The sequence below is a fragment of the Tachysurus fulvidraco genome, chromosome 1, assembly GCF_022655615.1.
Source record: "Tachysurus fulvidraco isolate hzauxx_2018 chromosome 1, HZAU_PFXX_2.0, whole genome shotgun sequence".
NCBI classification, from domain to species: domain Eukaryota; kingdom Metazoa; phylum Chordata; class Actinopteri; order Siluriformes; family Bagridae; genus Tachysurus; species Tachysurus fulvidraco.
The window spans coordinates 11,022,691-11,046,600 of NC_062518.1; the positions used below are offsets into that span (position 1 = coordinate 11,022,691).

Here is a 23,910-nt window from a genome sequence, read left to right on the forward strand (position 1 = left end):
CAGTGTCAGACTGTCTCCTAACTGCACCTAATGGTTTTATCAGGTCATCATGATGAGCTGGGTGTGTGTTATGAATGTAACTTTATCTCACCTTCTTCCCACCCTGCTTCTCCACCATGTCGGTGCTGAGTGGGAAGTCCTCCAGCTGGGGGGTTTTAGAACCCCCACCCTTGGGCATCGTTCAGCTCTCGCCACGCCAAACCACATTCACGCCTCCATCGCGTCGTCATCGACTGTCTGATAGATAGAGAGATAGAGAGAGAGAGAGAGAGAGAGAGAGAAAGAAGAGGGAGAAAAGAGGGAGAGACATTAGCACCTGTTTGCCTGTCTCCCCAGAAAAAAACTTTTCTGCTCAGTCACACAACCCCAAGCTTTCCATTTCCAGCAATTACACACAGCTCGGCTGTCTCGCTCCCTCAGCAGTGCCCTTTAAGTGTAGGTTAGCTTTGATTGCTATGCCAAACCCATGGCATTTTGTAAAAATGCAGTTAAATGCAAACGTTGGGGGGAAAAAAAAAGCTGGGAAAAAAAAGCTGGGAAAAACAAAAAACAAAAAAAAAACAAGCAAGATGATGAAATTTGTTGTCAGCATGCATGCATGTTAGAAATTTTGCATTTAACACTAATACCCTTGGCCATGATTACACAGTAACAGTATGGAACAATGCTACATTTGCATGTTTTTATGTGGACGACAAGTTTATGTAAATTGATTTAGCCTATAGCTGAGCAGTCGAGCGCTTTAAAGCTTCGGCGGCTCTCCGAAAGGCGCCACAACCTTTAAATGATAGAGCTTTAGCCTCAATATATTTCAGATCTTTGAAAATGTAATTAGCCAGTCAATGTTATTTACAACCTTATTATAATACACACGTTAATAAAACAGACAACCGACTGCTATATTCATGCTAAATGAAGGTACTCCAGAATATTAAATTCTAAGCCCCACATGCTGTTTGCGTTTTGTCTGTTTATACGCAGCATTTAAAGATCAATATATAATTAATTTGAGTTGTGATTGAATTATTTATCAATTTGAAAGAAAATAAGCTTGTGGCACAGTGGGTAACAATGCAGGGTCGCATGTTTAATCTTGTTAAATTCTCTTTTTATGTTCTCCTCGTATCTGTGACGGTTTCCTCAGCATTCTCTGGTTTCTTCCCTCCTCTGTATAAACACATCAAGTAGATTGGCTACATTAAGTTTTTAGGGAGTGCGTGTGATGCTCTGAGATGCACTTGAGTCCCAGCCAGGGTGTATTCCTGCCCGTTTCCCCAGTGTTCCCCAGGAAGTGTATCATTTCTGTTGATAAAATGATGCTGAGCTGATATTTCTGTCCAACACGACATACAACTGAGACTGAGCACCTAAGGGCCTTGTTTAAGAACCCATCAGGTGCCCAATGCCCACATCACTACCACTTATCCTGAATCTACCCCAAATAATTCAGCATTTAACTACCGTCATGCAGCCCTAGCAAAAATCAGCTTGAAACAGCAGAGCCACCCAAAACCTAATAAAAAAAATAATCAGCAGACAGAAAAAAAAGATTGGATCTTCTTTTATTATGGTGGTGAGATCACAGGATATTAACCTTGAGAGCAAGACGGAGACGCTTGGCACACTGCAGTGCATAATACACACTGCAGAAATGTTGGGAGGGCCTTTAACGCACACACGCACGCACGCGCACACACACACATTTTCGAGCTCCTCTGTATTCCTGCTGTGCTAAAAGCATCCTCTCCCCTGTACGAAGCGCTTGCACGATATGGAACATGAATAAATCATATGCCGAGAGGGCCATAATAATTCTCCCTGCCGTAGTGTAATTTCTCCAGAGTGCCGTGCGTAACAGAAAACAGCTCCTCCCTCCATTCCGCTCTGTTTCTCCATCTCCCTCTTGCCCTCCTTCTCTTCTCTCCCTCCCTTCCCAGGAACGCTGGCACTCAGTTGTGCTGTGGCGCCACACACACGTCCTTCTGCAGCTCTCTACAGCTATTTATATCCGTTCCTTGTGCACATGCGCACACGCACACAGACAGACAGAGACACACACACACACACACACACACACACACACACACACACACACACACACACACACACACACACACCCTCATAAAGGCAAAGACAAATACAGCTTGTCTCTCTTCCTGGCATGAAGAACATGAGATGTCCTCAGAAAACTCACCAAATTCATATTTCAAAGTGGCTAAAAGGTCAGTCAGTGGTGGAGATAAACAGAAGCACATACACACTTCCACACTTCCCTGAAAATAGGTCGACACATGTTCTGGAACAATCTGCGCTACTGGAGCCTATTTTAAGACAGACGTAGATAGAAGTTTGGCATTATTCATCTACATTTCCAGAAGCTGAAAAGTGTGTGTGTGTGGTGTGTAATTAATTTTTCCATATCTTATTATATGTCCCTTCGTGGTCTCTGCCACGGGAACAGAAGTAAGAATCAGACGTTATTAGACTTTCAGATTTTGATTTCTGTTGTTCTGCTTCCTGTGAGCTGTGTCTGGACAAAATTTAGAAAGGCTATTGTGTGTTGTGTAAGTGTGTTTGTGAACTTTTTCAAGGCAGGAAGAGGGACACACACGAAGAGCAGCAGTTGCCTGAGAGGAAACAGTTACAGCCACTCTTCATTTCCTCTGTCTTTTTCCTCAATCATAAGTAACACAGCATCTGCTGTCAAGAGTGTGTGCTCTCGCGTCTCTGAAAGAGCCGCTTCTGCCTGCAGCAAGCATTAATTCATCACATGAGGGCTACTTTCTGCTTGTACCCTACTGTCCAACATGCACACATCAAAACAAGCCCTTCTCCACGGCAGAATATACAATGAGCTTTTTTTAACGTTGGTCCTGTGAGGAGGAGGAGAAGGAAGAGGAGTGTGGACCTCTCATGACTGGGTAACATTAAATTCTCTTTCTTCAGGAAATAATGTCATGTTATTTGCATATGTTTAAGCTTTGCAACTCACTGTATGAGGAGCGTTAATTAATTCATGGGAGCAAGTTAGCATTTCAAATGATCGCTGGCCAGTGCTGTCTGCCGCTAGGTCACCTTTAAATTAGCGCCGTAGCAGGGATCACACTCAAAACACACAACAAAAAACGCTCAATGGCATCAGGGTTAGTGGCCTTGACCAGAGATAACTAACGTTAACTCATTACCAAAGATTCACATCAGCAAAATCGGGGCTAAAATCATAAAGCAATCAATCATAGAGTTCACCTTGCTTAACACACCAGAAATCACTATCTAATGAATCAAATGACGAGAAGTTTCTGTAGACCATACGATCACTTGATAACTCTGGGCAGATAGAGGATGTTAGATTTCATTTCTAGCTGCGAGTTCATTCGCAGTTGAGGCCTCACAGGGAAAGATATGAGTGAGGTCTGAGCTTAGGGTGCTTCCTCTCGCCTGCTGACGGTGCAGAAAGGCCTGCGCTTGGCCAAACACAAAAAGCTGCATTTAATCCTGCTGTCCAAACCGGCTTGTCCCTCTGGCTCACACACACGCAGACCACACAGATTTGAATTGGAAACACAAGCATTTTGCCCTCGAATCCCTTTGAGAAGAAGCAATGAATGCTTATCAATACAAATCAGTCAAAGAAACAAAGATGACCCCTGAACCGAGAGACAGGAGAAGTGTAAATGTCCCGTGAAACGCTGTGTTCTCTCCAGAGATTAGTTTATTTCTATAACTGGGACAAATTTCTCCCTCTCACACAGTCACCTTCAAGCCCTTTCCCAGTCTGGCTCATATCCTGACAGAGAGCTCCAAATACACTGCCGAACGCTTTCAGCATGTCCATTATTTATATATATATATATATATATATATATATATATATATATATATATATATATATATATATATATATATATATATATATATATACACTTAAAGCACTAATATATAAGTGCTTAAAGTATTTATAGCTGCCATGAGTGTATTGTTGCAATAAGTATAAAACGTGTCACGGTGATGGAAAAGAAACAAAGCTGAGGGAAGTGTTTTCACAGCCCCGCTTTCCCTGTATCTCATTCTCTCCGTCTCTCCCCCACCTTCCGCGGTCAGATAGAGGCCATCGCTTCGGCTCACTGCGGGACATCTCATTCTGTCACTCTCTTGCACGAACAGGGACACACAGCGAGCGCAGCACTAATATGGGCCGACTCTGGCGACAGCGAGTGTTACAGAGATGAAAGGGCATGCTGGGCCTACTCCCCTCTTCCTCTACAAATTCCTTTCAGCATGTCTACTCCACTCGTGTATTCCAGAGGGACTGAGTGCACCTGTCCCTCATGCCTCCAATGGAAAATAGCTCCAGCTCAGCAGCTGCACCAAGTCAATGGGCATTAGACAGAGCATCTGTGTGGGTGCCTGAGTGTTTGCATGCACAGACAAATGTAAAGGCTGAGGCTCCTCGTCTTCTTGACTTCAGTGTGGAAACATGCTTGCGTACAACTGTACAGAGGGAGGTTAGGGATAATCCTAGCATGCAGGGCCACTCTGGTATGAACGCATGTGCATGACATGCCATGTGCATCTATGGTGGTACTACGGTGTCAATCAGCATTCACCTTGCTTTTCTGTCCCTTATCAAAGAGGAAAATGATCACAAACGCATTTCAAGGGCATTATAAAAAGAAAAAGTGTCCTGCCGCACTCTTCCACAGGCTACATTTTTTAAACAACAGTCCATATATTAAACCTAATAGCTCACAACAGAAGCTTTTAACCCTATTCATCCTGTTAGGATTCTTGGACTGGTGTCTACAAATAAACCTAGACGGCACAAACACGTGGCATGACATGACCACATGTCATGGGCTTATTTATAATAAAGCAGAAGAAAAAAACAAAAACAAAACAAACAAACAAAAAAAATCTGATCATTTTAACGCAGCACATGTGAATGTTAAGTGAGGGTTTGTAAAAGCTACAAGTCATGTTATAATGAGCAATTTAACTTCAAGCTCCATGTAAAGACACTGTGCATAAGTATGCGATTTGGGACGCACCTCCTGAACTTTCTTTTCCCTTTCAGTTTTCTGTAAATTTTTATTTAATAGATTTGACGCTGTCTACTACTTGACACGTGCGTACTTGAGTGTCTGTGTACTCACACACATTCAGAGATATGCTGTCCAGACCAGTGGCAGCGACAAATCTGACAGAAATACTGTAGCCTTGTGTATGTACACTGAACGGTATTAAAGGTAGAGGCTTGATGAAGCCCAGACACTCAAGCTGCGTTTCATTCTGTATCCAGCTGCTTTAGTAACCGAAGCCTTCAAATGTCCCTGTCTCACTGGACAGCATTTTAATTGAAATGGCATCTTTCAGTGTCAGGTTTTGAGTGCTGAGAACTTATTTATTCATTATTTCTTGTAAGCTATGACTACAGGCAAAATGTAAAATTGTGATACTTTTGGAAAGTGCTCATTTTTCGTCAGAGGGCAGCTGTCTTCCAGATGGGTTAGCCTTTATTTAGCAAGCTGGCTGCTTACCAAAGTTGCAGTCTACTGATCTGAGCGGTGTCTTTCCTCTTGTGTCCTGCGTGTGCACTGTAACAGGCTATTTGCATTAGCTGTGAGTGTAGTCTGGACTTTGGTGTGTAAATAATGTTGCTGAGGTCAGCTCCTGTTTCCAGGTGACGCCGAGCTGCGACTGGCTGAACGGCTGGCGAGCGGCACAGACTCATTTCATTAGAGGCTTTTGTGTGACGAGGGGAGAAGACAAACAAGGCAGAGAAGGGGAACGAGGGGCAGGAGACTAAGTCTCCTATATTCTTCTTCTTCCATAATCTCTCCATCACAGAAAGGAGAAGGGAGGAAGAGTGGTGGATTTGGACTTGTGGACAAGCCCATCATATCCTTCGTAAATATGATGGGAGGCCAGAAAGAGAGAATGAGTTGTAGTGAATTTATCAAACATGTGGGCAGCTGAGCTGTGTGTGTGTGTGTGTGTGTGTGTGTAGCACCAATATAGCTTGCGGCAAAGCTCTGCTGCATTGGAGACTACCTCTGCATCTCTTCCTCCTGCAGAATGTTATCCAACTAACTCTGAGATAAACAGGAACGAAGAGTATCATGAGGGAGCTGCTTCTCGCTCTCTCTCTCTCTTATACAGACACAAGGCCTGTTGCCTAGCAATTCAGGGACAGGGGCACGTGCTTCTTAGTAGCTGACACAGTGAGAGAAAAACAGGAAGGGAGGCAGGGACAGCAAGAGCATGAGACCGAGATATATTGAAGAAGTAAGAATAGAAGTGGACTGGAGTGTTAATGAAACTGTGTGTGTATTTCAGGTCGTCCATTCAGGTCACGGACATTCGTGTCCATCACTTCACCTTGTGCACTGCAACAACACAAACAGAAAGACACACAGCCTAACGAGTGCTTGTGCATGTGCGAGCCATGTGACACAAGGAGATTCCAGACTCAATTTCAGCACCGGCAGGAGCAGAGCTGTAGGCCCTCTGCCCATTTTTCGTGCTCCAATTGCCTGCTAACAAGGGAGACTCGATGCAAGGAGTCATGTGATGCGCCACGCTGGGTTGTTTTGACTGGCGAGGAAACTGAATTTACAATTCAAACTCTATGATAAATTCACAAAGATTGATTTATGGCTTAAAGGAAAGTAAAAGCAGTTCATAACATAAGAGTGAAATGGCTAGACATATATTTGGACACGTATAGCAGTCTACCAAAATCCTGTGAGGACGTGATAAAAAGTGCTCGGGGCAACTTTATGTTTGAATGTATTTGCATGGAGAGATGCAGTAGGCTTCGAGTGTAAACAGCAGAGTGGGCATGTGCTCAATGCATGGCTTAGATAGCATTGTATACTGTTGGTTTGCAATGCAAAATGTGGCTAATGTGGCTATGGTGGCTTATGTAAGGAGGGTGTAATTCAGCCTGGGATTGGTACAAGCATGCCTGACTGCAGGTTAAGCATTCACTTAGTGCTCTGTTTCTGCAGGCAGCCTGCGTGTCTGTTTCAGCCGGAGTCATGGGAGAAAAATCAGAAGAGGAATCAAACACATATCCGCTCTGCACGACAGATCTAAACACAGCACACCCAGGTAACTTGCTCATGAAGCTATGAAAGCTACTCAACTTTCTCCTCTTAAACAGCAGAAAAGTGTGTACAAGCAAACCCAACTGATCAGGAGGCTGTTATATGAGGATTAGACAAGACGACAGCGGAACGGCGCAGTCATCCGTTTAACGCTGCCGTATTTGCCTCTGTCCTGCGTTCAGCCCGGTTGCCCTCTCTGCTTTCCAAATCTGCTAATCAAAGACTGACAAAAATCTTTCCAGGACATAGCACTGTGTGTAGCTATTAAAAATAATCATGGCTATGATATTGAAAGAGAGCAGGCTAGCGCTTTCTCTAAACCCTCTCATTATGTTTACAGAGAGAACAGCTGGATCGGTGTGAGAGGAGGCGGACGTTACTCTTCCATAAAGGCAACACGGATGCCATTAAAAATAAAGCTCTTTTTCACATGTCAAACTCGCACATGCATCTCAGATCACACGCTAGAATACTGATAAAACCCACCGGAGCTCTGTTTCGTGATTTCATTAATGCTTGAATGTAAAATGCTGTGTGACGAGCGAGCGGCAGACACACGGGAACGTTTTAAAGCTAACGCAAGCCGCCATCTTGTTTTTTCCATCACGGTCATGCTTAAGACCAAGAGTCACAGTTATTATGATGTAACTGTATGTAACAGTCACTACATGGTAATGTTTGTATGTATTTTATGCAACTTTTCCTGTGTTAAAATCTCGTGCTATTACACAATACTACTTTTGACATTGTTTCGAATAAAAAATAACCTTAAATAAATGAACAAATGAAATGAAGCCAAATGACAATCCTTCCTTTCTGAAGCTCTCAAAGTGGTGCTAATGTTATTATGTGTATTTCTTGTGCCTAGACTGAACCAGATTAAGTGAAACTGCATCTAGTTGTGTAGAAGCCCTAGAGCTAGGAACACAATCTCTCCGACTCTCACATGAGAAACAAACCTCTACATGGTCCATCAACCCACAAAACATCAGTCAGTATGTCAGTAACCTTTATGAAATAAAAATACAAGTGCAGAGTCACTGCATAAGCCTCAATGGTACTGACTATAACTTTCCCTAATAAGAGCTTATCGTGCCTCTGCACCATGGACTGCTCGCTGGGTGTTGGGTGATCATGTGACCGTTGCACAGTAGCTATAAAAGTCACCTGCAAGACCTCATGGGATTTGTAATACCCTAACAATAATGGAAAGAGTCATCGATTCAGAAACAAATCTCCAATTTGAATTAAGTGGCTGAGCTGAATGACATAACAGCAAATCTCTTCATCCAATGCCCGAAAACCTGGACGTATTTTATCCTCTCAAACTGGGATCAGTTTCAAAATACTCAAGTCTCACACAATTAAGTTTGTTTGATGGGATGTCTAAATTCTCATGTTTCAAAGTATTGGCACTGCATTCTAAACTTTTCTGTATGGAGTATTAAAAAAAAAAGAAGAAGAAGAAGAAAAAAAAGGAAACAACAAAACAAAACAATTACTATGTAATTAAAGCCGCTCCAGCTAGTAAAAGCATTCAGGTTTCTGTACATGGCTGAGAGCAGGCCCGTAGTCTCCTTAAAGGAAGACGGAGAATGATAAACCTGTTCAGCTGGTACAAAGACAAATGAAATACAATATGAGGCGTAATGCAATGACAAGAAACGAGTTTTCATGCCTGGGAGATGGTTTCCAAAAATGTACCATGACTCTGGACTAAAGTTAGACAAGATCACATGCACATGAGCGCTCTGAAAAATACTCTCACATTTCAGTGACTGAGACTTTACAAAAACGCTGACAGGATCTAAGCGGACGAATACATTTCTCTTATAGCACAGCGTACAACCTCGTGCGTTTGTATCGGTCATCCTGATCTCTGATATCGTTGTCTGAAGGTGAAGCTGCAGTGTGTGTGCATGTGTGTGTGTGTGTGTGTGTGTGTGTGTGTGTGTGAGAGAGAGAGAGAGAGAGAGAGAGAGAGAGAGAGAGAGAGAGAGAGAGACAGTTCAGAGCTCATGGGGATGCACAGAGTACTCAGGTGTGAGGCAGTAGATCTCTGTGCCCTGAGGCTGGGCTCTAGGCACCTCTCTCTGTCCGGCCGGTCCGTCTCTATTCCACAATTTACAAGCACGATAACCAGACACTAGCACAACGCTGCTAGTAATGAATTAAAGCAAGCTGGGAATATCTCTACTTAAAGCCATCACTGCAACATTACACCGCAATTCACGACATACTCCTACTTAAATGATTAGCATGTAGATTTTAGACTGAGAGTCATTTGGTCTCTGCATTCAACCACAAGACTGTGATTAACTCAAGTCGTGTTGAAAGATCTTACCAACTCTTACAGACCTGCTGTGTGCTGAAGGATGATTCACCTTGCTTTTTTGTTAGTACACTGCAACTTAAGTGTGGCATTTAGAAAAAGTAATGCAGCACACGTGTGTGTGTGTGTGTGTGTGTGTGTGTGTGTGTGTGTGTGTGTGTGTGTGTGTGTGTGAGAGAGAGAGAGAGAGAGAGAGAGAGATGTGAGTGGAGCTGCATTAATTAAGGATTATGGGCGGAGGTAAAAATAAGCACAGAACGTAGCTGGATAATGAACAAAGCACAGGGGAAGAACAGAGGGAGATGGGATGTGACCTTTCACAAACGTGAACATAAACACCACATCAAATAAAAACACTACTGAATCCTGCCGTTCCTCATCGCACCAAGTTCATGAGTGATAATACACACACATACACACATCATGCTATTGTGGATAGAAGATGCTTGGAGTAAATGCCATTTAGATGCTCCAGAGACATTTGGAAAATTCCACACAGGGTTTTATGTTTTATAATAGCTTTTAACGCTGAGGTCTAACACAAGGTTATGGAGTTTAATGATTACTGATGACTGTGTAAGGGGTCTATGGACTTAAAAGTGTAGTAGGCTTAAAAGTGGTACCTAACAGTATAAAAAGCTTGTTAGCTAGTAAACTAGTTTGAATGTAGCATACATTTAGTCTTGTGCTCTTTGTTTAAGATACAAGATAAAATCTAGTTATAAAGCCTGGCTTTGCTTGTTTAGTCTGTATGTCCATATACCTTTGTGCTACTGGTTCTGAAAAGATGGCTAATTAATCCATCCCTGCAGCCATTACATGCTATGGCTACAGTGTTGGGGTGCAACCCATGTGAAGCTCGTTGCATACAAACATACACACTAAATAAAAGGACTTGATTTGTGGTTGTTGCACACACATGCCTGTTAAACACCTGGGAACAACAAATTAATAGCCCTGGACACAAAATTCGCTCGTCATAGACACCTGGGCTACTGATTTGTATTCCCTTGCTGTTTCATTGCTAATGTTCAACCATTTAAAGGTGAGAGATTTTATCTTTTATAACCATGACTTCTCAGGCTGCAGGAAGACAGCATCTGGCTAATTTGCCTCTCATAGCTCATGTAGGTGTTAATGATATTCATAATAAGCCATTATTCCGTTCTGGTTCTTGACTGCTTGGGGATGAACTTTTAACCCGACGCTTACTGACCCCACCCTCCCCCAAAGGTCACCTCCTGATTTCAGATCCATGCACTACACAACACAATAGCACTCAATCTTCTTGTGTAGACCTCTGTGTCTAGTGGGTACAAACTTGTTGTTTATTGGGGTTCTCTTGTTGCCGGCTGACAGGCAGCAGTTGTTGCTGCAGGAGGAGGCTGGGTGTAAACAACACCGATGGGTGGAAATCCGATCCCTAAGAGTGGAAAAAAAAGCAGGCAGGCAGAACAGCAGAGCCACCACGGCCCATTATCCCTGCTCATTCCTGATGGAGCCTCTCTGGCGGGGGGCGCAGGCTCAGAGGTATTAACACACACTGAGAGAGGATAGGGTGCGTGCATTAGGGGGCAGCATGTCTGTGTTAGGAGAAGGAGAAGGTGGAGGTGGGGTTGTGTTTTGAGCAGTCTGAGTTCAGCCAGTACGTATCTTAGATCGCTGTATGAATTAAATATTAGGGATAAAGATAAAAGAGGCCTGAGTGCAAGGCATGGAGAGGTGGGGCAACGCCCAAACTACTGTACTAAAGGCTGCACTGGATCCTAATTACTTTCCCAGAGTGGCCACATATGTACATGACACAGAAATGTAAAAGAATTCATTTTAATCGGCCCTCTAAACTTCTCTCACACTTTACAATCAGTGTGAACTGCTAATCTCTTGTTGATTTGTTGAGCCACTGATAGATAAATGACTGCTGTGAAACAAAGCAATGATGAAAATCATGTGAAAAAAGAGCAGTGCGGGCACACAGGCCCTGGGCCGTGTCTCACGGTCGACAACTGAACCACCTAACAATCAATGCTCTCATTAGGTAGAGTAGAGCCACGTCAATTAGCCACTTTTAGCCTTAGCTAAAATCACAAAGCTGGAGAAATTAATTCGACCAGTTAGTGCGTAGCAGATTATTAAATCAGTAATGACTTGGCCGAGGGGGTTTGAAACACATCGTGAAATTGAACACAACACAAAATGTCAAAGTCTAGCAACTCCAGTTCCAGTTCATATTCACTTGTTTATGATGCTTTTTAATTATACAACTTACAAATTAAGCAAAATTCAGCTCAGACGTGAAGCAGCTGGGTGTTAAGCAGTCTTGTCTAGGACAAAACTTTGTGACAGGAGATGGAACTTCAACCTAGAACCTTCTGTAATTTTCTAAGCTAGCTTTGCCTTTATGAAACTGTCTGGACTTGTTGAAAATATGACATGACATTCAATACCTGCAATTTGCACATAACACAAAACGGTGCTTAATTATTGCAAAAAGTTATTTTACTCTTGTAAGACGCATCTGAAGCTGTAGCAACGGATGGTTCATTTCTCCTGGATGTCATTCAGATTTCAATTTGTGGAAATATCTGGAAACACACACAGTGAGCTCCAACCAAAGTCGCTGGTTGTCCCCATGCAGGCGGGATGCTGGAGCAGGCATGGAAAAGCCACAGTGCCTGCTATGTGGAATAAACACTGAGAAAAGTGATGGCTGCTATAAAAGCCATTCCCACTCCATCTTGCCTCAGAGTGTTTCCAAGAGCCTCTACTGAATATTTCCTCAGCCCTTTAATTTACAGTGAGAGTTTATACAACACGCCACCTGTCCTCACTTCAACCAAATCAAGCCCACTCCATCTGTCCCCTTTCCCCTGGACGTGGCCACTGGACTCGGAAACTAATTTGGCTTCTGCCGTTTGGATGGGCTGATAAATTTCCCATGCTTCTGTGTTTCCTTTACAGCTATTACACCCTGATGCATATGAACACAGATCATCCAACTGGCACCGTGAACATGGGATGTGATAATCTGTCAAAAAGGCGCTGAGACAGCTTATTCTATCCAAACCTCATCATGGGAAACTGGCTGCATGTGTGAGAGGACGTGGAATCCAACAGGAGGTGTCCTGAATGACTTCACTGTACAGATCTCACTCTGTAAAAAATCCTCTCTTGCACACACACCAGATCGTAAGACTGCAGCAGGGTGAACGATCTAAACACATACAGTACACAGTGCGCATCCTTCCCAAATGATGAAAACACACACATTTATGCCAATGACAAGAAAACAAAAAGACTGGTGTAACTCAGGGCTAGGCAACATGGCACTATAATACTGACAGAATTTAAAATGGAATAAAGATGGCATTTTGTAAATAACAAAATTTTTTTTATTAAAATTCCCTTTTAAATAAATATATTGCCATTTCTAAACACAAAAAATACATTCAATGTACATTTGTTCATTAATAATATTATTATTATTATTATTATTATTATTATTATTAAGATAGCACCTATAAATACCAGCAAAAACAGTAGCTTCGGGTGGAAATAAAGGATTGGACTGAGTCTGTAACAAATGAAGAATGGAATTGGATTTTGAAAAGTTTTTTTGAAACTGGAACTATTATGGAACTGGAACTTTATATATAGAGAGACATTTTTGTATTTTTTTGTTAGGGATGTTTTTATTAATACTTTCAATGCACTGTGTGTGACAGCTGTGGTTGTGCTCTTAGCTATGGCCTTTTCCCCCTTTATATTGTTTGCTTCAGTTAAAAACACCCCATTATTCATTTCATAAACACACACACAGACACACACACACAGACACACACACAGCTGAATGTTAAGCCCTATCATATTTCAGTCAGGCCTGGAGTGGACAGCCAGACATCCCTTCTTTACAAAGAACACGCTGTCCTTCGATTTTGTCAAGCTGAGGCTCCCTAAAGTGCCGTGGTGGGGGTAGAGGGTCAGCTCTTTTAGGGAAAGGTCAGGAAATGACCTCTGTATCTGCACTGAAACACTTAACACGCATATGCACAAGCACAAAATCGCAAGCTCAGTGGGGACAGACAGGAAGGATCGTACTGGTACAGCTACAGAGGTACAGTTTGTATAAGAGCAGAGATAACCTGAAGGCATATTCATCACGACATTAAAAATTTCAAACGTCTTAAATCTAACGGCATCTGCATGTGCCTGTATTATTATTTTTTTTTTACATTACAATTCATCTGGAGCTGTTCTCACTAAAACCCAGTAAGCTTCAATGATGTCCAGGATATTATGGATGCAGCTTCTACATGGTCACTGTGTGTGTATGTGTGTGTGTGTGTGTGTGTGTGTGTGTGTGTGTGTGTGTGTGTGTGTGTGTGTGTGTGTGATTTGTTATTCAGCAACACTCACAAGCTTCTCGGGTTTAAAGATAATTCAAAGTCTGTGACAAATGTTTAACACTATTATGCACCCTGAACGTCACAAAATATCATCTGTTCATCTGCACATGGCCAGCCGTAAGTCAGGGAAACACACCCTTCAACCGGCTGTGTGCAACTGAGTAGTTCTGACTTTTTCCTGAGCAGCCTCACATCACACCTCTCCGAAAAGCTCCAGCTTGAGCCAGTCTTTCATTACAGCACATACAGCCTACTGAACAGCTTTCACACCCAACCGCTTCATAGCCTCATCCACTGGAATGCTCTACTGTAGCCTGCATTAAATCCTTCCAAAACATGTCGAAAGAGCGTCCTTTTCATCCGATGTTTAATACTTACTTGGTCATTACACACTTTTTCCTTCTTGCTCCAGAATCTAAGACTGCACATATTGAAAAGCCCCAAAATACACATCACTACAAGAGCTCGTCTTAGCTCCAGTTAACTAGTGTTGCATGGATCTCATTTGCACACTAGAACATTACAGGCTCTTATGTTTTATGACACAATAACACACCCATCTGTATAATATGACAAAATCATTGCAGGCACAAATTTTACACTCTGGCCGGTCTGTGGGCTCAAAAATTTCTGTAAAAAATAACCTGACAAGTGCACTTCTAAGGTCTCAGCATTGGGCTGTGTGTCTGTGGAGCCATGCCTGAAGCTCATGCTCAGTTGTAGACCAGAGGATCCAGTAATGGTGGGATTACAAGACTCAGAAGAGAACTAAACACAATATAGCACATAGGCAAAAAGCCTGGAACAACAATTTGAGGAGCGACAGGAAAATGTGGATGCGTTGTTCTAAACATTCACCTCCTCTCTTAAAAATAGCAAGGTCATAATTAATTTCAAGTTCTCTCTTAAACTTCATTTCATGTTCCCTTTTATGTTTTCTGTACATTCTGATTTGGTCACATGTTCACGTTAAGTGCAAGCATGTTGGCAAATACCTGAGAACATGTGCACACAATGTCTGAACACGTTGGCAGATTTGCAGTAGCAGATGTATAATTTAGCCTTTACACAACACAAAGCTGAAGCACTACTCACACCCCTTAAACTTGCACTCTCTCTGTCTGGAATTTCCTGTTGATGGCTTATTGCTAATGCCCAGAACTCAGAAATTTCTGCAAAAAGCTGCAAAAGATTTTCAACCTAAGCACAGCAAGGAGCGAAAGAAAGCGAGTGGAATATCAAGATAGATATTACGGAATACATTTCTCACATTATTCCACAGGCTGAAGTATAATCTAGTCATTAGGAGTGTCGCACTGCTGCTTATTCACTTGAAAATAAGCAGAGAACAAGAGAAGGCACAATCGTATTAGGACTAAGAGCTACAAGGCAGCAATCCGGCTGTATTTACCATGACGTGTGGGCTGTAAACTGAGAGGAAGAGCAACTTCACATAACTGAATAGTGTTTTCAGTACAAAATGCCAGACCTATGGCCTTACAACAGGAACCAGTGGGTCATGGGATCAGAGAAAGCCTATCAGCTCACAGCACAAGTGCAGCAGTGAGCCTGGGGAACAGGGGAAGCTGATCCTCATGTGCAGGACTGAGGAATTGCCCTGTGCACTCGCTCGCCTGCTGTTAACACAAAGCTTCCATTTTGAGCTGTTCTGAGAGCCAACCCTCATGGTCTGCTTCTATGACGTCAGCCTGCTTGCTTGAGGTTTAGTGTTTCTCACAAACAAGTTCCGGGACACAATTAGAGGATGATTGTATATATAGAAAACACGTAGTGATGTAGGTTGGATTAAGATGCTATCAGAATGCTGTACCATGTGGAGACAAACACACAGCAACATGCTTGCAAACAATTCTAAAATTAGGTCAGCGCAGCTTGACACTTCTGGCCTTCTCCCACAGTCCGACGATGGCCGTCTGCCCTCTCGGGCCCCGCAGCACCCCCCCACACAAGGGGCCCATTTTAGTGCTCCATTTCTTTCACTCTCTCTCACACACACACTCACACTGATTCCCAGTAGAGGAGGATTGCATAACAGAAGAAGGGGTGTGGGGCCTCAGCCTGTTCTGAGGGAAACAAAGACGGAGCCAGAACTCACTCTTCTTGTAGCAGAAGGCCTCATTCATATGCAGATCTTGAACCATGTGTGCATAGAAAGAGCAGAGATCTGCCTAGTCTGGAACCAATCACACACACACACTTGTGTATGTGTGTGTGTGTGTGTGTGTGTGTGTGTGTGTGTGTGCGTGCACAAAAGGACTGAACAGAGTATTTGAACAGTGGATCCAAAAAAAATTGGGATTACATAACATCTGAAACACCACTGTCAACAACTGAACCATGGCGGTGTTGACATGTCCACAGTAAACTTGTAGTTGTAGACTTATAGTACAGTAGATTTACTCCACAAAAAAAAAATGTAAGAAATTCTTCCAGCCTCATTTTTATTTTTATATAAACCTTAAGCAGGCAAAAATGACTGGATGAACTAAGCAAATAATAAGCCTCTCCTACAAACACTTAAAATCAAACACAAACCATCTCCAATGAAAATGTACATCAAACTCCAACATTTATCACCAGTGACACTGACATGCACTAACCACCACCTTCTCCATCAAACAAACATCTAATATTCACCATGACACCAACATTCCTCAAGAAAAATCCAATATACACCTTGAAATTACTCACAAAACACTATCATTCATCACCACACAGCAGTCTCTATTACAGACCAGCAATCCCCATTACACACAGATACTCGCCAGCAAAAATCCAATATGCACCATCAAATCCTAACACTCATCCACAAAGTACTGACATTCCGCATCACAGACAGACAACTCCCCTTTAATCACACTTGAATTCCAACATTCTCTTTAACATCATCATCATAGAGTGACTTAAAAGCTAACATTCAGCAACAAAATGCCTGCATGTACACCAGAATGCCTGCATGTACACCAAAATGCCTGCATATACACCAAAATGCCTGCATGTACACCAAAATGCCTGCATGTACACCAAAATGCCTGCATGTACACCAAAGTGAAACCAAAATGCCTGCATGTAAACAGGTGGCACTTAAGCATTACTTTTAGGAGAAAATTCTAGAAAGTACACACGGGTCCACTTGTGTTTGCTGGTGTTATTGTTGGATAGCGAGTTGGTTTGCTTTGGGCTTTAGACAAATAGATGTCATTCATTATTGGGGAATTGGAGAACAGGCACCAGGTGAGTCGCTTTTTGATGTGATGACCAAAGCAGCGAGCTGTAGAGCAGCGATGGGAAGAGTAAACACACCTACACTTCAAAACCGCAGGAACAGCAATAAAGAACAAGAGATCCTACACAGCCATACTCCTCCTTTACAGGCAGCACCTATAGAGGATTAGGAAAACCCCAGTGCAGCCTTGTGTGGTGAGCGCAGGTCTTTTTATTGGAGGACCAAAGCGAGCGATAGAAGCTAAGCCTCTTGCATGCCATCTTTAATAAATGCGAGCGCAGGCCAGCCAGTAAAATAGACTCATTCTGCAGTCTCCTTTATGAAGAGAGAGCCTGGGGGAGTGCAAAGCTTTAGTGCATGAAGAGGGAAAGGGGTGTGTGTGTGTGTGTGTGTGTGTGTGTGTGTGTGTGTTGCTGACGTACTGAATACTCAAAAGCATGCATCAGGAAAGGCAGAAGGTGCTGGTCATTCAACTCGTCCTCATTTTGGAATTTGTGCAAATCATGATTAAAAAAAAAACAAAACAAAAAAAAACATATCATGCAAAATCATACAAATACATTTAATTTTCTGCTGCTTGTCAACATGCTAACATCTACAGCAGCTCTGAAAAACAACTGCAAAAGCCAATGCATCCAACCACAATCTTTCTCCTGCAAATCTCAAAGATGCCATGGAGTGCAAAATACGTGGGCATGTGAAAAACAGAAAAGGAGCCAACGTGACCTACATAAACAGCACGTGGAAGAGGCTCAGGCTTCCACATAACTAAGTGTTTACTTCATCTTGTATGCATGCAGCTCCCTGCGATGTGGGAAAGAGGGATGGGGGGGCAATGAAGGAGAAGAGAATGGGAGAGAGAAAGAGAGAGGGGGAGAGCAAGACTGGTAGGGTCACAGAAGCAAAGCAATCATTATTATGTCCTCCTGATTGACAGGGACTCTTTCCCCCCTTCAGTACAGCATATCAGCTAGTGAGAGGAGAAATACACTCCGCCTCCACGTCCTCATTCACCCTGCACTGCCTCGCCGGCTCCGACACCAGCTCACGCACACTCTACAATCTCCTGCGAGCAATTTTTTTTAAAAGGAGCGAAAGAAGAGAAGGTACGGCATTCATTAATGCAAGAAAGAACACCACCGCTATATTAGTTGCGTCACGCAGTTTCTCAGCTCAGATAAAAACACTACAAGGTTTTTTAGCCACGATTAGCCAGTGTATTCATGGAAGTACAAGTTGGATTGCTGGTGGTGATAAAATTAAACATAAACCTTTCTACTCATGGGACAAATTGAGGAGAAGAGAATTAGGGAATGCTGGAGAATGAAGGGCTATGTGGTGTAGAAAAAGAACCATTTAAGATTTAACTATGAAGTGCTACAGGTACTAAGGGAAGACTAAAAATCAATAAACCCAGACATTTTGCTTATTATTGGTAAAGCAATACTAGACATGAAGAATTTAAATTCAGGGGGAAAAAAGTGCTTCACAGAAACCACTAAAGGATTCAAATCCAAAACATACAAATACAACATAAAATGCAGCCTAATACTTAGTCCAGACAAAAGCAAGCCCCAGACCTGCTATAACAGGAAAGCCTGAAGAGCTTCTTGTGCAGTGAGACGGCCACTGCACGCTGTCTTTAATCAATATCCTCTGTAGAGGTCTTCAACTTCCTTTGAAGGCAAGACCTGGGTCTGGTTTCCTAATCAAGCTCTCAACCCTCCCTTCTTTCCTTTCCAATACAATAGAGTCGTTGAGTGTGTGGAAGTGTGGAGGCTGTAGTGTGTGTGTGTGTGTGTGTGTGTGTGTGTGTTGGGGGGGAAGAGAAATTGGACAGAAGCAGAGCGGTGGACCAGGAAAACAGGGTGACGCTCATGGAGTCTTTGCTAACAGGCTTTTGGCCAATCACATAGGGCTTTAGTGAACTGGCTGAGTGCACAGCGGGAAAACTCGTAGGGTCAAAGTGTATGTGTTCCTGAAAAGGCAAGTAGGCAGCGGCAATGTCTGCCACTGCTCAGCTTTTACCCACACCGCAGACAAAGAAGGGAGAGAAAAAGACCGGATGGTGAAAGCGAAAAGCAGCACATTGATCAACCATGGGGAGAGCGCTAAACAAACCCAGCGTGAACAGCAGCAGCACGGCAGCGCCGTATCGACGGCCTGAAAAATAGAGCGTTTATCGTGAACGCTTCAGCCAAATCACGTTATTACTGCCCCAGCACAGAGGAGAGCTATTAGCCAAGCCTGCTTAAGGCCACATTAGCCCACATTCGGCATCGGTCTCTGGAGCGAGTGCTAGTGTACTCCTCACTTTCTGCTGTATCACCACGAATGATGCCAGAACTGGGACTGAGCACACACACACACACATTATATATATAATGGGAAAAAAAAATATAATATAATATAATATATATAACTGGGACTGAGCACACACACACACACACACGCACACACACACACCCCTCTATGGAAAGTGGAGCAGCCATGATACAGGCATTAGTATTTAGCAACCATATACTAATGTAATAATCAAAATTTTATGTGATTCAATTCAGGAGAAAGTTACATTGTGAGACAACAGTAAAAAAAAACAAAAAAAAAAAAAACGTACCAAATGCTGCTGCTCAGATGGCGTTCTGATCTAAGAAAGCAACCAGACATGTCCAAATGAAATGTTAATATATAAGGCTGCCTGCTGAGATCCTGTCGTCTAGCTGATTTCTGAAAGCTTTGGAGAAAAATGGCAGTAAAGGGGAAAAAACTGGCACAGTGGGGGAGAGACTGCTATTGAGTGTACAAAGTTATTTGTAAAAGATTCAAACTTTTAATAATACTCGATTGTCATTGAGTATTTGTCCTCTCATCACTAACAGAGGTGCGATTTCTCTCTCTCTCTCTCTCTCGCCTGTCAAACTTGTGTGCTAACTATCATGCTAATAGTTTGCTTATAAATGGACGTCTTGTATTGAAAAACAAAGAAATCTAATTATAATATTATAATATGATATTCAACCAATTTACAGGTTTTCTGCAACTCTATCATTAAAAGAAATTGAATTACATCAGCAGATTTCCCTTTTTTTGCTAAGACAGCGTGATATGCTACCATGATCATTTACTAATGCAACAAAAATATAAATATTACTTTAGCCAGAACTGCACACAATCCTGCCAACAATCCCACAAACTGTGTTTCCGTGTATCGTTTCTGATCCTGGAAATAGAAACCCCGCCCTCTGAAGTCTAACTTGCACTCACTGGAACAATCTGGGTGGTGTTTACAGTACAGAGCTTTAAGTGTGGTAAAGTGTGGCTTTAAGATCTGCTCTCACACAACTTTACTGCAGGTGATTGTAATCGATGCTTGTGGAAAATGGTGCAAAGTGGAAACAAAAGGATGATGCGAGAGCTGAGGAGAGAGCACGACTCTTCAAACCACCCAGTCGAAAGGATCGGGTCGTCTCCCCACCCTTCCATTGCAACACAACAAAGCTCTTATTACACACGATCGATACGGCAGCCACTTAATAAGGACGACCGACTGCATGGTTCTCAGCTCCAGCCATAAGAGTCTGAAGAGCTGTTTCATTGAATTTGTTTAATATAATCCTAATCCTACTGTGTGGATGAGGGAGAAGCAGGAGAATGCACAAAGTAACAGACAGAGTAATGACTGGCTTTGCTTTACAAGCTTTCCATGGGGGAGACGGTGTGTGTGTGTGTGTGTGTGTGTGTGCGCACTAACTCTAAAGAGACGCTGTGAATTATTGATGGCAGAGACAGCAGGCCAGACTGCGGATCGCTAATGCACGGGAGCTCATAAAGGAGGATGGATAACATTACACATGACATCACCGGGCAGACGCCTAAAACCGAGCAGAGCCTCTGTGCCACTCCCATACTATCCCAACCCATCCCATCCCCAGCAGCACACATCCAACGAAACGCAGACAAAACACACTGACAAAGCATTACGACAAAGCCTGGGCTTTGTCTCTCAGCTACACATGGGTATAAAAGGTTTCTACATTTGGACTGTCACGTTTACACAGTACACACAAAAACAGACAGGAGCACCGTATTTAACACACATCCTACAGAGACCGGATCATCTTCCGAATGATCCTTCTGCACATATTCAGGGATTAAACACTGAGCCGCTCTGACCGGAGTATGCAGCATGCTGAAAAATAAAGGAAGATTCTGTACTGTACTGGAAACCGCGAGCATGTCTGACTGTGTGATGATTTAAACAAGCAGTTCACACACTACTAAACCTTCCGCTTCCCTTCATGTTAGCTACATCAGCCTCGTGGTTCCAACGCAGAAATAAAGGCGTGAACTACGGACGCCAACCGAGGGGGGAAAAAGTGTGTCTTTTCATTTAAGGCTTCATTAACGACCGGAGTAGTTTTTCCTTTGTACATAATAGAGATGTTTCCCATATGCACACACTGGAATTAGTAAAATAGGGAAGGGAGGGAAAAGGAAAGAAAGAAATCCAGCACTCAGTTTTCACTCGAGAGTTTCAGCACTAATTTCGTGTGGTTGGAGTTTATAAGCTAAAGCAATGGCTCTGATATATTCGTGAGCAAGGATGGTCAAGTGTGGTTGTGAATGTACAATAGTGTTTCCTAGCAATCTTGCTGAGGGCTAAGAGTTTGTTTGAGTGTGTTTACAGAGTGGACCTCCCACACTTCTTACACACACGCACTGTCACACACGCGCGCACACACACACACACACACACACAAACACGCACACACACACACACACACACACACACACACACACACACACACAGAGAGAGAGAGAGAGCAAGCAAGGGAAAAGTGAAAAGAAGTGCAGTTTCTTCACTTTCTCATAGAACTGTGAGAGGGAAAAATGAGGGAAAAAAGAAAGAGGCATGGAACAAAGAGATGGAGGCATGTAGTGAGCGAGAGAAAACCTGCGTGTCCTGTGCGTGCAGTACTGAAGGCCACTCGTTTCTGTGAGCAATTCAGCTGAAGCATAAAAGAGCCTGTACACAGCACATCCACAAAAGCAACAGCCGCAGCGCACAGAAGAGTGTGACTGAGGGGCCAGTGATGGGGAAATGCATGCTCCACTTTACCAAAGAAAAAAGCACACACACACACCTTTGCAAACCAAACACACACAAACCCTAAAAACAGGGCTAGATCTTAAGACCAGGATACATAGCCGTTATGTCTGTTTGAAGCTGCAGTGACTCAGAGCAGCCCAAAGCCCTGTACTGTATGTTCTTTAACCACACAGCACTTAACTGTCAGTCAGCATCCTGATTATGAAGAAGATTCAGGGATTAGTCCTGCACTAGTCCATCGTCTGCACATCTCTATTTACATACAAGCTGAATACGTTTCTTCGGTTCCCACACATCAGTTTGCTTATGTAAGTATACTTGAACACATCACTGTTTGCTCACAATAACGCTGAATCAGCGCTGAATAATCCCGTCTGTGTCGTCATGCGATGCTTTTATTAGAATTTTATTAACACTCGTGTAAACCAACGACTTTGTGCTGTTATCTTCCTACAATTACATGTGTTCTATTTCTCTTAAACCACACCAATTTTCCAACTTTCTTTGTTTTTGTTTTTATTTGTGTTTAATTAAACAATGACGTTTATAGGTACACCGTCAACTATCAGCTGATAAAACTGAATGCCTAGATGTAGAAATTTTGATCCACTGCTTTCCATGTGTGTATATACTGTGGAACATTTTGTTACAAACTACAACATGAAATGATTTTTGCCATCATGAAAACTGGCCATGTGGCAGTGAGTAGGTTAAACAGAGCTGTGTACAGCCACGTTATTGCAGCTTGTGTATGGCCAGCCCTCTCTCTCTCTCCTCTCCCCTCCCCCTCACTGCGGCAGCGCAGATGGTAGCTGTGTGACCTCGCCGTTCCTGCCTCCTTGTTTTGATCCTGCAGTCCTGATTGTTCAGGCTAATCCCATCCTCCCTGAGTCCTTGGCTCAGAGCCAGGACTGTTATTAAGCACACAAAGCCTTTTCATTCCAGCTACTGTCATCGCCGCTGCCTCCCCGCCTCTCCCCCCTTGCTCTATACACTCACCCCTCCCTCCATCTCTCTTCTCCAGCACTCCTCTTTTCCTTTCTTGTGTTGTCTCCTTTGCTTCTGTCTTTATGGCTTCCCGCATACAGGCCTGATCAGACAGGCCTCTCATTTTGTCATTTTTCTCTTCCTCCGTCCGTCTTTCTCTCAGACTTTTCTTTCCCCTTATACTCTTTGTGATGTGTGCACGTCATTACATGAATGTGTATGGTAAAAGGTCAAATCTGCGAGATTTTGCACACAAATAGTGTGTGCGAAAACAAAATTTCTGATTGAAAATATCAGTTTAAATTATTCTTATTATTTTATCTCTCGCCGGTTTTATTTTTAAGCTAACGTTGAAGCTACTCCAACCTGGCCATGTTCAGGCATGTTGCTAGGCAACCAATACAAGCCACACTGCAGGTGTGTGTGTGTGTGTGTGTGTGTGTGTGTGTGTCATTCTTTGCAGGCCTTGAGCTCGGTCCCTCTTCATCTCAGACATGTTCATGTACCTCTATTCACTCACAGCAACTTGTACACACACTCTTCATCTTGTATGCACAGCACTCTGTAGCAGCTCTAGAGAACAGCAGCAGCCTGAGATTACAGCAGGAGATTGGAGCGCAACCAGCACAATGTCCTGAATTCATGATGCAGATGCTCAGGTACAAAACCCTCACACATCCTTCACATATCAATGTGGAGTTACTGTGTTACTCTCATAA

General features: G+C 43.0%; 1 protein-coding gene across 1 annotated transcript in view; it reads right to left on the reverse strand.

Annotated features, from left to right (window-relative positions):
* Positions 1 to 23,910, reverse strand: part of ankrd11 (ankyrin repeat domain 11) — a 105,167-nt gene that overhangs the window by 25,361 nt on the left and 55,896 nt on the right. Inside the window, exon 3 of the mRNA XM_027157535.2 lies at positions 92 to 237. Coding sequence (XP_027013336.1) covers positions 92 to 178 — 87 coding nt within the window. The 5' untranslated portion in view covers positions 179 to 237. The remainder of the gene's footprint in view (positions 1 to 91; positions 238 to 23,910) is intronic.